Source organism: Dendrobates tinctorius, unplaced genomic scaffold, assembly GCF_039654945.1.
Source record: "Dendrobates tinctorius isolate UK_male_01 unplaced genomic scaffold, ASM3965494v1 ptg000077l, whole genome shotgun sequence".
Classification (NCBI taxonomy): Eukaryota; Metazoa; Chordata; class Amphibia; order Anura; family Dendrobatidae; genus Dendrobates; species Dendrobates tinctorius.
In genome coordinates this window covers 974,935-992,592 of record NW_027361745.1, presented here as the reverse complement: position 1 = coordinate 992,592, position 17,658 = coordinate 974,935, and the positions used below count along the sequence as shown (strand labels likewise).

Sequence of the window (17,658 nt, the reverse complement as noted above, 5' to 3'; positions counted from 1 at the left end):
CTGACTGTGTGGAAGCCCATGATCAATCATGGAGCAGGCTGAGGCCTACTTGAAGCAGGTTTTATATCGGTTGTACTCTAATACTGATTGTAACAGTGCTCCACTTAGGCCTCTGGCTCCACTGTCTCTAGTATCTCCCCTGGCCTCCAACCCTGCCAGTTGCTGCTCAGAAGTGGCGTCTGCACAATCCACACTTGTTCCTGGGTTACAGGGGCTCAGTCACGTCAGTTGATCCCCTGATGTGTGTCCGGCAAGGTCTCCTGCTCTGTCCACATTCCCACTACTAGTAATGGGAATGTAGACAGAGCAGGAGGCCAACTTGCAGCAAGTTTTATATAGTTTGGCTTGTGCTGAGGCGCTGCCTCTGCTCCCTCTTTGTGCCGAGCTTCCTCCACTGCCTCGACGCACAGAGGTGCTTTGTAAAGCACTAGCACCACTGCTGTCGGGTGGAATGGAGAACATGATGGACTGCACCAGTGTGTCTTGGTACTCCCGCAGTTTACGCTCCCAGTTCAACGGTGGTATGAGGCTTTGTAAGTTGTCCCAGTAGCGAGGATCTAGGAGGGTGTACACCCAATAATCAGTCGTGTTGAGAAAGTGGGCGATGCGGCGGTCATTTCTCAGGCACTGCAGCATGAAATCAACCATGTGCTGCAGACTCCCAAAGAAACGCTGTCCCCTGCTTGAGTCGTCATCTCTGCCTGTTCTGCATCACCCCATCCTCGCTGTACATACTGACTAGAGCTTTGTGTACCTCCCTCCTCTGGAGAGATGTCTTCCTCCTCCATTGACTCCTCCTCATCCTCCTAACAAAGTGTCCCCTGCCTAGGCCTTTGTGAGGAACCACGTAGCGTAGACTGTCCAGAAGCAGATGGCATTTGTGACTCCTCATCCTCCACCTCTTCCAAAACCTCCTCCCTTATTGCTTGCAGTGTTTTTTGAAGCAGGCAGATAAGAGGGACAGTCATGCTGACTAGTGCATCATCTGCACTCGCCATCTGCGTGGAATCATCGAAGGCACGCAAAATGAGGCAGATGTCCTCCATAGAGGCCCACTCAGTGGTGCTGAAGTGTGACCGGCGCACAGTGCGACTTGTTTGTGCCTGATGCAGCTGGTACTCCATGACTGCTGCCTGCTGCTCACACAACCACTCCAACATATGTAACGTTGAATTCCACCTGGTGGGTAGGTCACATATGATGCGATGTTCTGGAAGGTGTAATCGACGCTGCAGAGCAGCAAGGCGCGATCTTGCCGTGCTGGAACGCCGCAAGTGAGTGCACTCTATGCGGACCTTGTGCAGCAGTGTATCAAGATCCAGATAGTCCCTCAGAAAGCTCTGCACGACCAAGTTCAGCACATGTGCCAGACATGGGATGTGAGTGAGGTTGCCTAGGCCAAGAGCTGCCACCAGATTTTGACCATTGTCACACACTACCAAACCCGGCTGGAGATTCGCTGGCACAAACCAAACGTCGCTCTCCTGCTTGATGGCATTCCAGAGCTCCTGCGCTGTGTGGCTTTGATTCCCCAAAGAAATTAAGTACGGCCTGTTGACGTTTGGCCACGGCTGTGCTCATATCGGTCGTAACAGGCTCCTGCTGCGCTGTTTCAGAGGAACTTGAGTAGGAGGAGGAGTCTATGTGTACAGACTGGATTCCTGCAATCCGTGGAGTTGGCAGAACACGTACAGCGCCACTCTCCAGATCTGTACCCGGCTCCTCAACATTGACCCAATGGGCAGTGAGGGAAAGGTATCATCCCTGTCCATGGTTACTGGTCCACGCATCGGTGGTCAGGTGGACCTTGCTACTGACGGCGTTTAGTAGCGCATGTTTTATTTTTCCCTCCACATGTTTTTGCAGGGCAGGGACGGCTTGCCTGCTGAAATAAAAGCGGCTGGGCATGGTGTATAGTGGGACTGCTAATGCCATGAAGTTCCGGAAGGTGTCAGTCTCCACCAGCCTGAATGAGAGCATTTCAAGGGCCAGTAGTTTGGCAATGCCAGCATTCAGAGCCTGTGCTCGGGGATGGTTTGCAGAGTATGGCCGCCTTTTATCCCGTGCCTGTGCTACCGATGGCTGTAGAGTGGCCTGGGAGTGTGAGGATGACTGGGAACATGGTGCTGTGGGTGGAATGTCACTGGGTCTCTGGACAACAGTGCCAGAGGTTCTTCCTTGGCGATCCTGTGAGGGAGCTGAACGAGTTGTGTGTGAGCTGGAGGAAGAGGCCCCAACACGAGCTGAAGAGGTGGTAGGTGGTGCTGTACGTTGGCCTACGTCTTCAGTGTGTCTGTGTAACTCCACCTCGTGCTTGGTCCGCGCATGTTTCCACATATTTGTGGTATTGAGGTTGCTGACATTTTTCCCTCATTTAACTTTCTGATGACACAGCTTGCATTTGACAAAGCAAATGTCATCTGCAACTGTGTCAAAAAAGGACCACGCACTGCAAGTCTTGGGAGCGCCCGTTTTGGCTTTTGAAAGAGGAATGCTCCTAACAGGTGCCGAAGTGGAGGCTACAGGCAACCAAGTCTGCCCCCTCCCTCTCCCTCCTTTTTCGCCGTTCGGAGAATTTCTTCCTCAGAGCTGCTTGCACCAACTTCCTGTTCCTCACGCCATGATGGGTCAAGGACCTCATCATCTACTCTCCCCTCTTCAAACACCTGCTTCTCCTGGGTTGTCTCGCCAGCACCGTACGCACCAGAAAGTGGCACCTGAGTCTCGTCATCATCTGATGCGTACTGAGGTGTGCTGACCATAGGCACTGGCCCACCTGCCTCTTCAGATTCAGAGGGACAAAGAAGTTGCGCATCACTGCATACTCCCTCTTCTTCACATTCTTGAATGCTGCTTGGCTGGCCCCCTCTTTCCAAGCCAACAGATTCAGAGAACAGAAGTAGAGACTGTGATGGCTCCTGTCCAGGGCTCTCTGACTGCCTGGGCACTTTGGCACGTGGTGAAGAGACAGATGGTTGCTCTTCAGTGCTCTGGCCCTGAGAGGACGTGGAAGTCATTGAAGTCGATGCGTTAGCTGCCATCCATCCGACAACGGCTTCAATTTGTTCCTCCCGCATTACTGGGGTACGGCGAGGTCCTACAAAGCTGCGCATAAAGGACTGTTGCCTGGTAAAACTGGGGGATGCTGACTCACTGGTGCCAGCAGCAGGCACAGAATCCCCACGTCCTCTCCCTGCAGAATCTCCACGTCCTCTCCCTGCAGAATCCCCACCTCCTCTCCCTGCTGAAACTCCACGTCCACGCCCATGTGCCTTACTCCCTGCCTTCTTCATCTTGGTAGACTGATAAAGATAGGCAGAAAAGTACAAAGGGGGGCTTAGTGTGCTTATTCCTGAACAGCTGCTAACAGGTATAAGAAACACTAATTTCATGATGTTTGTGTGTGGACTACACTTTAATAGGAGCTAATGTGGCCTACACATCTGTCAAATGGAGTGTTTGGTGAACTTTATTTTGTTTGTTTTTTTGAAAAAAACTAAAAGGATGTGACCAAAGATTTGAAAGCGATAGTATCACTAACTTTTTGGAGCTATTACATGTCAGGGTCCTGACAGCGCCAGCGTACAGCCTCCGCTAGGCAGGGACTCACCCGCACCGTAGGGACTCCTGGGGACAAGAACAGCCGGAAAATAAAGATGCACGGGACCTGAATGTAGAAGTTTAGAAAGCAGGCACAGGACCTAAGGTCATGTGACTACAAGGGGGTGGGGCTTAGCGTCCTGCTTTCAAAGAAGGTAGAAAACTCAAAGTCGGGCACAGCGGGGGTCATGCACAATACAGGCAATCGAGGTACAGGAGGGACAAAGCCATAGGTCATATACAAGATCTCAGTAAAGTACCAGGGATGAGACAGAACGGATAGTCAGAGCCAAGCAGAGATCAAAACCAAACAGACGTAGATGGTACCAGACAGAATCCAAAGCAGAATCCAGAGAACAGATCGAGTCATACACAGAGAATCATGCAACCAGAACACAGCACTAACACACTCAGGGGTCACCACAGGGCAATTGGGAGCCAGTGAAGGGATTGACAGAGGGGAGAAGCTGGGGAATAGTGGGGGGACAGGTGGATTAGTCGGGCAGCAGAGTTTAGAATAGATTGGAGGGGTGCAAGAGTGTTTGAGGGGAGGCCACAGAGCAGGAGTTTGCAGTAGTCAAGGCGAGAGATGATGAGGGCATGGACTAGGGTTTTTGCAGATTCTTGGGTGAGGAATGAACGGATTCGTGAAATATTTTTGAGCTGAAGTCGGCAGGAAGTGGAAAGGGCTTGGATATGTGGTTTTAAGGAGAGATCAGCGTCAAGGATTACTCCGAGGCAGCGAGCTTGTGGGACTGGGGAGAGAGGGCAGTCATTTACTGTAATTGATAGGTTCGTAGGGGGGTTCACGTGAGATGGGAGAAAGATGATGAATTCTGTTCTGTCCATGTTGAGTTTCAGAAATCTAGCGGAGAAGAAGGATGAAATAGTGGACAGACATTGAGGGATTCTGGTTAGTAGGGAGGTGATATCTGGTCCAGAGATGTAGATCTGTGTGTCATCAGCGTAGAGATGATACTGAAAGCCATGAGATTCTATAAGCTGTCCCAGGCCAAAGGTGTAAATAGAGAACAGCAGGGGCCCAAGGACTGAACCTTGTGGGACTCCGACAGATAGGGGGCGAGGTGAGGAGGTGGTGTGTGAGTGGGAGACGCTGAATGTCCGGTCTGTTAGGTATGATGAATAAATGAGGAAAATTAGCACAGAGACATGTGAAGACAGTGAGTAATTTTCTGTGGTAATTTTCCTGAAGAAGTAACAGACCTTGAAACGCGTTGAATAAACCACCAGAGTGTATTATAACTATATCTGGATTTGTTTGTCACAGCAGTGCGGATAATATCCACATTTATCTATTATATCCTGTCTGAAAGGTCGTCTTGCCGACCTGTGGATCTGCAGCAGCTGATTTTTACATGCTTTCAAACTGCGCTATCAGGTGAGTAGCTCCCTGTCATTAATTGGAGATAAGACCCTATTTGCACTTTTTTCTATCCTAAATATTCTACCAGAAGGTTAGAAGAACATGCCTTCTCCTGTGGGATGTAATGATAAGGAGCCCTGCTCTCAGCCCTGCTCTTTGCAGTGTGGCGCCCCTGAGGCTTCAGTCGCCACAGAGGTACTGCACCTTCTCCTAAGATATAGACTTGGGACACAACAGCACTTGGATAGTGAGCCAGGACTCAGGATACAGAGTTCCCTGATCAGGCTACAGCTGTCTGTCATACAAGTAGACACTAGGAACACCTAGAGAGAGGCATTCCAGGGTAACTAAGTACTGGAGTGCTTTGCACCTAAAGGCACATTGGAGGAGTCATTCAGGAAGGTACACATTGGCGGAGTGTTGGAGGAGAGAATCCCATCTTGCCTGGAGGTTGGCTGGAGCCCTGACCTGGAGAACACGGCACAGAGGCAGGCATTTGTGTGAACTGCAAACAGTGAGTAAAGCTTTGGAACCGCACACTCTGGTGTCCTCCAGTTATTCCCGCACCGCTACATCTGGGTACCTATACCTACACCATCTGCGCCTCCCCGCCATTGCTTGCCTACACTGCCCTGGGACTACAGCTCCACCTGTGGGGAGCTTTACCATCTATGCTGCACACACCATCAGTCCCAGAGGATCTGCATGTAGCGTCGGCCTAACATCATATTTGCCGAACACCACAGGTGGCATCACAAACTATCCATATAAACTAAACCACCATTGATATTGGGAGCCCAGGGCCACGGACCGGGTCACCGCCGCTGTGACACAGCCCCCTGACACCGGCCCGATACCAAGTACCCCACAGCCCTGGGAGGCGAGGGCGACCCAGCAGCTACTGTGGAGTATAAAACAGATCTGAATCTCATTACAAACACCTCTTATAGCTTTTATTTCACAGCAGTCGGTGAGGGGGAAAGTGGAGAAGAGCTGAGCTGGTTGTGATTACAAACACTTCTGCAGTTGCAGCTCTCTCCTCAATAAACGGTCAGCACAGCTGTAATTCCTCCTCCCACACTCACTGCTGAGAGATGAAAGCTAAACATGTTTGTAATCACTTTCTACAGTAGATATTAGCAGAGATCAGGGCTGAGAGCAGAGCTATCTATCATTACATCTCATAGGAGAAAAGCACATTCTTTTGACATTCTAGAGACATGTTCCTTTTTTACCCTACACACTCCCAGATAAAAATCTCTGGTGATGCCCAGTTGGGCTCTTCATAAATTATAACCTATATTTTTAAACTCGTATCTCCACAATGGAGATGAGAAATTATAAGATAAAAGCTGTGTTGTGCTCAGCTCTGCAGCCGCTATTCCATGATGAGTCCGGTTTATCATGGAGAAACTGATAAAATATTCTCTGTAAGGAGGAAGCAGATAATTTACCAAAACCACAGAGAAATTTCTACATTTCCCAAACTCTAATACAAACATGGGACGTCCTGATAAATGCATCAATTACTGGAGGTAACAGGATAAGAAATCTGTAAATGTTTATTTCATGCACAGGTTGATAGAGAATCTTGCATCTTACTTTATAATGGTTTCTATGGGATTAATGTACAGAATTAGTCATTATTATCAGTGGTTCCTCATATTGTGCAGTCATTCCTTTCTTTTTCTGAGCAGCTCCGTTTTTTTATTCATTCCAGATTTAAACAAAATAATAAAGCATTTTGGGAAAAACACACAACCTAAAAGTCCAGCACTGGAAGCCATCACTGCAAATATCTCAACAGCCACCATGGTCTTCCCCCTGGTGCTCAGATAAGCCGGGATCATGGAAATCCAGACACTGATGAACACCAGCATGCTGAAGGTGATGTACTTGGCCTCATTGAAACTGTCCGGTAATGTCCTCACCAAAAAAGCCAGGACAAAGTTCACAGATGCCAGGAGCCCCAGATAACCCAACATGGAGTAGAACCAGATATCTGAGCCTTCATTACACTGAATGATGAGAATCCCAGGATAAGACTCAGCGTCCAGATCTTGGAATGGTGGAGAAATAGACAACCAGAAAGCACAGATTACAACCTGAAGAGATGAACACGACAACACTATGGTATAGGGCAGTTTGACATTCAGCCATTTTCTCCAAGTGCTTCCAGGCTTGGTGGACTTAAAAGCAACACAAACCATGACAGTCTTGGCGAGAAGTGAAGAGACGGCTACTGAGAAGAAAAATCCAAAACTGGTTTCACGTAATCTACAAGTTACATCATTGGGACGTCCAAGGAACAAAAACACAGAGAGAAAGCTGAGAAAGATGGAGACCAGGAGGAGGTAACTCAGGTTCCGGTTATTGGCTCTCACAATAGGAGTGTCCCGGTAGGAAATAAATATCCCAAATGTGAAGCCGGTCACAAGACATCCGAAGACCGAGATACAGGAGAATACAGAAGCCATTGTGTCATTCTGGTAAGAGATGAATTCCATCACTTTAGGCAGACATTGGTCTCTCTTCTCATTTGGCAATTTGTCATTTTGGCATTTCATGCAGCTCTCGCTGTCTGTAGGAAAATTTCACAATGTGTTACTTTTATTGCGGGAAGAATAACTATCTGTTATCTACTGTATCTATTATCTGTCTATTTATCTATTTAGAAAGAATGGAGCCGCACACTTTCCAAATAGGTGGATGCACAGGCCTCCCGGGAAACAATCTGTATACTTGCCAAATATACAGTGGGTACGGAAAATATTCAGACCCCTTGAATTTTTGACTTTGTTTCATTGCAGCCATTTGGCAAATTCAAAAAAGTTCATTTTTTCTTATTAATGTACATTTTGCACCCCATCTTGACTGAAAAAAAAACAGAAATGTAGAAATTTTTACAAATTAATTACAAAAGAAAATCTGAAATATCACATGGTCGCAAGGAAGGTCTAGGAAGACTTCTGGTGGTCCCAAACTTCTTCCATTTAAGGATTATGGAGGCCAATGTACTCTTAGGAACCTTGAGTACTGCAGAAATTCTTTTGTAACCTTGGCCAGATCTGTGCCTTGCCACAATTTTGTCTCTGAGCGACTTGGCCAGTTCATTTGACCTCATGATTCTCATTTGGTCTGACATGCACTGTGAGCTGTGAGGTCTTATATAGACAGGTGTGCGCCTTTACACATCAAGTCCTATCAGTTTAATTACACACAGCTGGACTTTAATGAAGGAGTAGAACCATCTCAAGGAGGATCACAAGAAAATGGACAGCATGGGACTTAAATATGAGTATCTGAGCAAAGGATGTGTGGTGGGGATGTGTGGCTGCCTTTACCTCCATGTGCAGCACATTATAATTATAATCCCATTATAAGCAGCATAATAAGGATGCCCTGAGGGCCTTGTGCAGGACAAACCAGATTGATGGCACCGACAAGATCAAAGCCCAGTTGGTCGCAGCTCTAGTGCAATGGGATGAGAGCCAGGGCATGGAAGGCAGCACCTGTCCCGATGGTGCAGTCACAGAGGTCCAGCTGGTGCAGGTCGGCCTGACCGGTAGCCAGGAAGTCATGGACCGCTATCTACAAATGGTCCTACAGCAGCTCCCTGCCGAAGACCATGTTGGACATCTGCAGCTCATCCAGCAAGCTCAAGAAGAGCAGAGAGCCGAGCAGGGGGCCGAAAGAGCCGAGCGCCAAGCCAGCGAGAGGCCCAGCAGCAGGAGGCCCAAACTCAGAGAGACCATGAACTGGAGATGGCCCGGCGGTGGGGGAGTACTCCCCACAGCCCGGAGCAGTGAGCCCCACAGCGCCCAGCGTCCTAAACCCCGGCCAGAGCATTTTCCCATGATGGAAAAGGATGGGGACTTGGACACGTTTCTGCGGGCCTTTGAGAAATCCTGCAGACAGTACCGGCTGCATAAGGACCAATGGGCCAGATATCTGACCCCAGGGCTAAAAGGCAAAGCCCTGGAGGCGTTTGTTTCTCTCCGGCCAGAAGAAGATAACAACTATGACTCCATCAAGCAGGCCCTGATCGCCAAATACCGGCTGACACCTGAGGTATACCAAAAGAAGTTCTGGAACCTCCAACGTGGTCCACACAATAGTTATAGTGATGTGGCGCAAGGACTCAGGACCCACTTTGACCAGTGGATCCATGGACTGTCAGTTGATACCTTTGACCTGCTGAAGGACCAGATGATCAAAGACCAGTTCCTGCATCTTAGCCCAGCTGAGGTCCGACAATTCATCCTGGACCGAGAACCAATGAATGCGGACAAAGATGCACAACCCCAGTGCCCCTGCCAGCTTTCATTCCGGAGGCCCTGTCCCTGTTGCCAATGCCAGGCCTACATCAGACCCTTGCAGGTGTTTTTCCTGCAATCGGACTGGTCATCACACTGCCACCTGTACAGAGAGTCAGAAGAAACCCCCAGCCAAGGCCTCTGGGTCCAACGCCTCTGTTCTTTTAGTGGGAGGTGTGGTTGGGAGGATTGATGACAACGTTCAACACATCCAGGTAGGGGCCCGTCTTTCTACAGGCCTCAAGGACACCGGAGCTGAACGAACCCTCATCCATCCTGGACTGGCGGCCCCTGAAGAGTTCATTGAGGGGAAAACCCTGACCATCATCGGGATTGGGGGCACCCACTGTCCCTTGCCAGTGGCCCGGTTTTTTCTTGATTGGGGTGCTGGGAGCGGGGTGAGGGAAGGGGGGGTGTCTGAAAACCTTCCCATGGATTTTTTATTGGGGACTGATTTTGGAAGGATGGTTGCATACTAAGTCCCTGACACCCCTTCCCAACCTGATAATAAGGGTAACATTAACCCTGATGATGATGATGATGATGATGATGATGATGATGATGATGATGATGATGATGGGAAACTGAATGTGCTACCTGACAATGATTTGTTGAGTAATGATTAGAGATGAGCGACTTTGCCTTTTTTCGGGTCGAGACGGATTTCATGAAACCCGACTTTCTAAAAAGTCAGGTCGAACGAAATCGGCCAACTATAGGGAAAAGTCGGGGTCCGACTGAAACTCAAAACCAAATGCAAGTCAAAGGGGAAGCAAAGTCGGCAGGGAGTGGAGGACAGTAAACACACCTACAGTGCCCAATTCAATGCCAACGACATCAATTCTTATTACTTAAGCTTGGCAACCTTAATTTACTTTATAATAATAGTTACGCATTGAAAACTGGGGGTTATTTGGCTAAAGTTGTGGGGGGGTAGGGCTGGCGCCAGGTTTTCGAGTGCCCTGGGCCAAAGAGTGTCAGTGCGCCCTTTTAACACATACCACAATTCATAATGTTCCGATACGGCACAGAAATATAGGTATAGTACAATGACAAATACTTCACTGCTTACATGACATGACTGATATCTATTTTAAATTCTACAATTGCTCAAAAAATGGACAGTATATTACTCCATACAGTATTATGGCCACCACCTAGTGTGCCATACAGAATAATGAGCCCCATATATTTCTCCATACAGAATAATTGGTCCCATATAATGTACCATACAGTATATGATGAGCTGCACATAATGCTACAGTAAATGATGGTCCCCATGAATGATGCTCCACTTTCTTATGGGCACAAATAATGCTCCATAGAGTCCATATATAATGGGCCCCATTTCTAATGCTCTAGTGTATAATGGGCCCTGTAAATGCTGCTCCAGTGTCTGATGTCCCCCATTTGGAATGCTCCAGTATATGATGGGCCAAATGGATGATGCTCCAGTGTATGATGGGCCCCAAATATCATTCTCCAGTGTATATTGCTCCCAAAAATTGCTCCCAACATTTACTACTCTGGACTCCTCAGCATTGCCATTTTAAGCTCTCTGCACTTTTACTGTTTCGGTAAAGGGCATACAGATGTGATGTCATTGCGCTCTGTAACCTGAATGTCACTGTCAGGAAAGGCGGAAGACATCACAGTGGTGGAGCAGGGAGAGGTAAGTATTGCAAGTGCTGTGGCCCTGAGCAAGCATGGGGGGCCCACTCGTGGGCAACGGCACTGGCACTGGGCCCCTCATAGTACGACAGTATGTCTGATGGCGAGTGGGCCCTCCCACCGGTAGAGACACTTTTGCGTACTATGAGGGGCCCTGTGCCACTGCTGTCGCCCATGAGTAGGACCCCCACCTGCTCAGAGAACTGGCACTTTCATCTGCACCTTCCTCTGTGTCACTGTGTAAGGTGGTATAGTATGTGGGAAGGGGCACCTGAGTTTCATCAGTGTCACATTTTGGCTGTATAGAGTGCGAGAGGAATGTAGTGCTGTAGGTGAATGTACCAGCGGAATCATCTAGCAGTGGCTGTGCATCAGTGCACTCCATCTCCGATTCATGTTGGACTGGGAAATTCAGAATTTAACATGATAACACAGGCATGACCTGTGAAAAGAGCTCCATGGAGTAATAAGAAATGTGGGCTGCCGCATCCTTCACTTTTAGTGGGGGTGAAGGAGACAAGGAAAGGGGTGGTTCCTGACCAGAAGCCTGCACTGACACTCTGTGCTTGCAGTTTTTGTAACTTCAGAAGAAGAGGCAATAGAGCTGGAGGCTGTTTCGGCAATGTAAGCCAAAACCTGTTCCTGATGCTCTGGCTTTAAAAGCAGTTTACCTAATCCCAGAAAAGGGAGCCTTAAAGGCCTTCTTGTGCCAGCTGATGTCGCAGGCTCAACACCTCCTGCCTTAGCTGCTATTGTGCTTTTGGCACTACCAGCAGATGCACCACCACCATCAGTACCAGCTGGCCCCCCCACACCCACGTCCGCGGCCTCGTCCACCATACGTAATAATTTTTTTGAAAATGGACTAAAAATAACAGCAGATATATGGTACTGTTTCAGAAGCGGACAGCACTATACAGTCTAGGGATAATTGCAAATCTACGTATATATTTCATGAGGCAGACACAGATGATCACAGGCTCAGTATGGATTAGACAATAATCTAAAAATTTGCATAAGGGTACAGTATCACTAGATACAAGGTATATATAGTATAGTTTAAACATACTGAATCTCCGTATACATTTCAGGAGGCAAACACAGACGCTTTCAGGCCAAGTATGGATCCGACAACAATATCGAAATTTAAGAAAGGGTATTATGGCGCCCCTGAGGGTACAGTCGCCACAGAGGTACTGCACCTCATCCAAAGGTGTAGTATCTCACCCTCTGGTAAGGAGGGATCACCACTCAGGACTCCTAACCCTGCACTCAACACACACACTAGTAGGTCAGTCCTTTCTGGGTGTACCAGGCGGGAGGATGGCCTCATCCCAGACTGACTAGGAAAGGGTCTTGGGGGTTAGTGTGGAAGGTAGGTACAGTGGGAGGAGCTTAGATATGGGAGTGATTGTGGGCATCCAATCAGAGAGAGCAAGCTGACAGTTGATGGGTGTAGCTAGTCTGAGGAAAATGGATCTTTCTAGAGAGTTGTCAGTCGGTAACAGGACAGAGTAAGACCAGGATTGCTGTGAGAGGACTGAGGGTCAGAGAAGAGAGAAAAATCTTGTCCAAGCTCACAGACTGGAAGGAAGGGGTCCTTGGGGCACGGGAAGTGCAATAAGCCAACTGTGAAGCCCGTTTCTGGAGGACGGACCAGGCCTCGTTGCGGAAGGTGGCTCCTGAAGGTAGTGGAGAAATACAGGGCTCAGCTAGAAAGATGGAGGCAGAGGTAACTTTAAGTGCCTCAGTCGCAGCTGCAATAAATGCTCAAAAAGGCAGCTGTTGGATTAAAGGACCCCGGAGCCTGACCCACGTCGCCCAGTGTGATCCGTGGCTGCCGGCTTGGGACACTGTTTGCAAAGGCGCACAGCAGGAAGGAAGGGAGAGATCAGCGCAGAGACACGGCCTAGAAAGGATACACAAGGACGAGTCTTGAACAGGTGTTCCTGATCTAGCTTGGAGTTTGCCGGACCCCTCCCTCGGATGACACAGTACCAATCGGGTTATCTTGGGCACAAAACTTTACAGGAAAAAGTCAGAAACTGCACCCAACTGTGTCCATGGTGGCGTTTACAATTCACCAGCTACACACGCTACACTCACCATCACTGTCAACGGCTCACAAACTACATCTCAACTGCCCTGGGATACAGCTCTGCCTGTGGAGAGCTTGATCATCTTGGCTGCTTTAACACCGGCCCAGAGGATTTGCTTTGCAGCGTCGGCTACCCTAGCCGATTACCACGGGTGGAGTCACGATCCCCTTTTTCCAAATTAATTATCATACCATCTTCCTCCTCATCTGAACTGTCATCTTCTTTATTGGACACCCAGGGCCACGGACCGAGTCCCAATCGCCACCGTAACATACTTCCCCCTTCAAAGAGCCTGAAAGGCCCGGTACTCAGCAACCCCTGGCCCTGCGTGGCGTTTCATTTTAACACCAGATAACAGGGATATATTGTATAATTTCAACATTCTAAATCTACGTATATATTTGAGGAGGCAGACACAGATGCTGTCATGGCCAGTATGGATTCGACAACAATCTAAAAAGTCGAAAAAGGGTACAGTATCACCAGATCCAAGGTATACATAGTATAGTTTCAACATTCAAAATCTCCGTATTTATTTCAGGAGGCAGACACAGACGCTCTGAGGCCCAGTATGGATTCCACAACAATATAAAAAGCAGTAAAAGGGGAATGGATCCCAAGCGTACTGCTGTATACAGTGTTGGGGTCATTTGGCAATCTACATATATATTTCAAGAGTAACACACAGCTTCTCACAGGCTCAGTTTGGATTACACAAGAATATAAAAACTTGAAAAAGGGTAATGTTTTACAATCGTTCAGCTGCATACAGTATTGGTGTCATTTTAAATCTCCTTATATTTTACCAGAGTAAGACACAAACTCTCACAGGCTCAGTATGGATTACACCAGAATATAAAAATGAGAAAAAGGGAAATGTATTTGAAACGTACACCAGTATACAGTTTTGGAGTACTTTGAAATCTTCACTTATATTTCAGTGTCAGTTTGCCAGTCCAGACTCTCTGCTAGAGGAAGGTAGATGGATAAAAGTACAGACGTAAAGTCGAGTGATTTTAGATGTTTTTGAATTATTAATCACGGGAAAACCTCCCGGGAGAATTAGCAGAGGCGATGCTGACCCTCAATAACTTTAGATAGCTTTAGATAGTGCTTTCCAACTATACTTAGAGCAGGCTGTTTAAGGAGCAGGAAGAAAGCGAGTGATGTGTTTTTCTCCTCAGAAGCATGGAGGAACAATGGCTGCTGTTCCCTTCACAGTGTCATAATAAGACCACAATGCAACAGGAGCAATCCCACAATGCCCTAGGAACTTCCCATAATGCATTGCAAATTAAACTAGAATCTATACATTAAACCGCCAGCAGATGGTGCTGTTACCTTACAATATAAAACATAGGAAGGATTATTACACACAAAATATACAATGCCTCTAATAACTGAGACATAAAAAATGACTAAAACTTCAGCCAGCCATTATATTGCTGGACAAAACAGTACCGCTTTTCGGGACTGTTCTGCATCCCTGCGGGCAAAGGAGCCTTAGAGCACACCCAGAGTCAGGTGTAATGAGGCCGGCTGGCCAGAAGTGAACGTTGTTTACATATTTTCCTTTCTTTTGTTTTTGTTGCGCCCGTTGCGCCTTTTCTGCTGGAAAGCAGAGATTCGCCCTAGGGCTGCGCCATGGACTACATGCACCAGTGGCAACAGACTGCTATAAGGACAGGCAGTGCACATAGTGTATGAAGGCAGCGCTATCCACAAAGGAAGGGAGTTCACCCCCAAGGACTGTAAACCCCATGAAAAGCGTCCCACTGTACATGTTTTGCCTGCTGTACAAGATGGTAATTTAAGAACATTACCTGGAGGACTGTGAGCCAGGCACTTCGTGTTCATGCTCACAGATTCTCATGCATCCTTGTGCAGACTCGGCTCACATTGAGTCAATATAATTGTTCTACCTCTTTTACCATTTTCTTCCCTGCGTGGAGTATTGCATGTATTTAATAAAACATTGTATAGTTGAGGACAACCATCTTAATAGGAAGAGGAATGTAAGGGGCTGCAATGTATAAAATCTGCCTCTAACCCCTTTTAGTTACGTCCCAGGTTTATATAAAATATTGTGTAAGTCTCATCATCTGGTACTATGTATATAAGTATAGTAATTTAGCTCCCTCTGCCTAATGTATAAAGTTTAATTATAGGGAAAGCGTAGTGCTAAATTCAGCCACTAGATAGGGGCACAGAGATCATTGAATATGTGAATAGTTAAATATAGGAGGGGTCACAGTGAATAAGGTAGGGCGGACTTCATGATAGAAGTAATTTGGGGCCAGAGCGCCAATTTAGCTGGGTTGGGCTATATAGCTTGGAAAGCACCGGACCATGTAATGTTTAAGTACAGGAGGCAGCCTTCCAGAGCCCGGTGGGGCTGAAGTGCAGGCAAACAGTCTACAGTGAAGGAACAGAGACTACATTGGTGCACAGAACAAAAGATTAAAAACACATGAAACATGCACAAAAACTGAACGGGTCAATAAGACTCTGTTCACACCAACCAAGAACTAAGACACAGAAACAGAACACAATATGACAAACGTGCATAAATACTCTGCTGTAAAATACATATAACTGTAAGTAGCAAGTGCTAGTAAAAGATGTTAACAAAACCAGGGTATTTTGTTGATACGTTTTTCTGCAAAAAAATGTACGCTAAGCCACTCCGCCGCATCAAGGCATACCCTTCTCGGAGCAGTCCTATCCAATATATTTAAAAACCTGAACCATTTCGCCCAGCGAGCCCATACCGGGTAGCGCCTTTCTGAACCCTGCTCATGAAGGTATATTCACATGTTCAGGTTTTTAAATATATTGGATAGGACTGCTCCGAGAAGGGTAAGCCTTGACGTGGCGGAGTGGCTTAGCGTACATTTTTTTGCAGAAAAACATATCAACAAAATACCCTGGTTTTGTTAACATCTTTTACTAGCACTTGCTACTTACAGTTAGGCTGAGTTCACACGTGGCGTTTTTTTCGCGTTTCCGCAGCGGTTTTAACCGTGCGATTTTGCCGCGAAAACGCGAAAAATAAGCATCCCATGCATTCCTATGGGATTCCGCAATGCTGTGCTAATGCTGCGGTTTTTACCGCGGCGGAATCGCTTTGCGGTAAAAACCGCAGCATGCTCATTAATTTGCGGAATCGCGGCGATCCCGCACCCATAGGAATGCATTGTTCCGCTTATTTCCCGCATGTGGCTGTGCACACCATGCGGAAAGTAGGCAGAACAATTGCGGATGGTACTCATGGTCCAGAGGAGAGGAGACTGTCCTCCGGGCTTTGGGTACCATATCCCTGTAAAAAATAGAATTTAAAAATAAAAAATATTGTTATTCTCACCCTCTGGCGTCCCGCGCAGCCTTCCCGCTTCTCTTCAGGCTCTCGTTCCCAGTAGTCCTTTGCGAAAATGCTCGCGATGACGTCCCTTCTCGCGGGATCGCGAAGTCTTGCGGTCATTCGCGCGACGTCATCGCGAATTACCGCGAGATGTCGCGATCCCGCGAGAACTGACGTCATCGCGGGCATTTTCGCAAAGGATTACTGGGAACGGATGCGCGGGACTTCGGAGGGTGAGAATAACACTATTTTTTATTTTTTTTTACATTCTATCTTTTACTATTGATGCCGCATAGGCGGCCTCAGTAGTAAAAAGTTGGTCACACTCGTCAAACACTATGTTTGACGAGTGTGACCAACCTGTCAATCAGTTCTCCAAGCGATGCTCCAGATCGCTTGGAAAACGCTAGCATTTTGCAAGCTAAATACGCTTGCAAAATGCTAGTTTTTCCACGGGAAAATCGCGGGAATTTAAAATGCGATTTTCCCGCGGACTGGAATTCCGGAATTCTCGCGGTAATTTCCGTGAGAGTTCCGGTACGTGTGCACTTAGCCTTATATGTATTTTACAGCAGAGTATTTATGCACGTTTTTCATATTGTGTTCTGTTTCTGTGTATTGGTGCACAGAACAGTACAGGGACACCGGTCACTCCAGAATATGGCAGGTTATCGCATGAGCTGATGCCCTCAGAACCATGGCAAAATGGCTGATGGAACACCCAAGCGCAGTGAGTTTGAACACAGAGGATGCTGTGTTATCGCCAGAGATGGTAAGACCCTGTAATGTACTAGAGGCCATAGGAAGTGATGCAGGGGAAAGTGGAATATGTTGTCTGTTTGGAGCCTATTGCTGTTGATGTAGCTAATATGGATGTGCTGTGAACAGAAGAAATTAAAGCATTATGTTTACAGTTGAAATTGGACTGTGTCTCAGTGTGTGCGCAATTGAATGAAAGAGGACTCCAACGAAGCAGAGGAGACCCTGATGATACTGAAAGTGAGGCCACAGGTATGCTGCTGAGCAAGAGACACTATCTTCATGTGATGGGAGACCAGAGCACAGATACACTAGTGCCCTCGGTCATGACTACGACCATGGCCTTCCCTCACATATGCGCACCAAATATCACATCCAATGCAAGTCAATGGGAAAGACAAATATTTTTCTGCTGGACCCAACAAACAGGTCTGGGGTCCTGAGAAAAAAGCTGAAATGAATGGAAGG

The 17,658-nt window shown here is 47.4% G+C and overlaps 1 protein-coding gene across 1 annotated transcript in view; it reads right to left on the bottom strand.

Moving 5' to 3' along the window:
• Positions 1–6,657: 6,657 nt before the first annotated feature.
• The window catches only part of LOC141096657 (vomeronasal type-2 receptor 26-like), a 92,618-nt gene continuing 81,617 nt past the window's right edge, over positions 6,658–17,658 (bottom strand). Inside the window, exon 3 of the mRNA XM_073583369.1 lies at positions 6,658–7,565. Coding sequence (XP_073439470.1) covers positions 6,658–7,565 — 908 coding nt within the window. The remainder of the gene's footprint in view (positions 7,566–17,658) is intronic.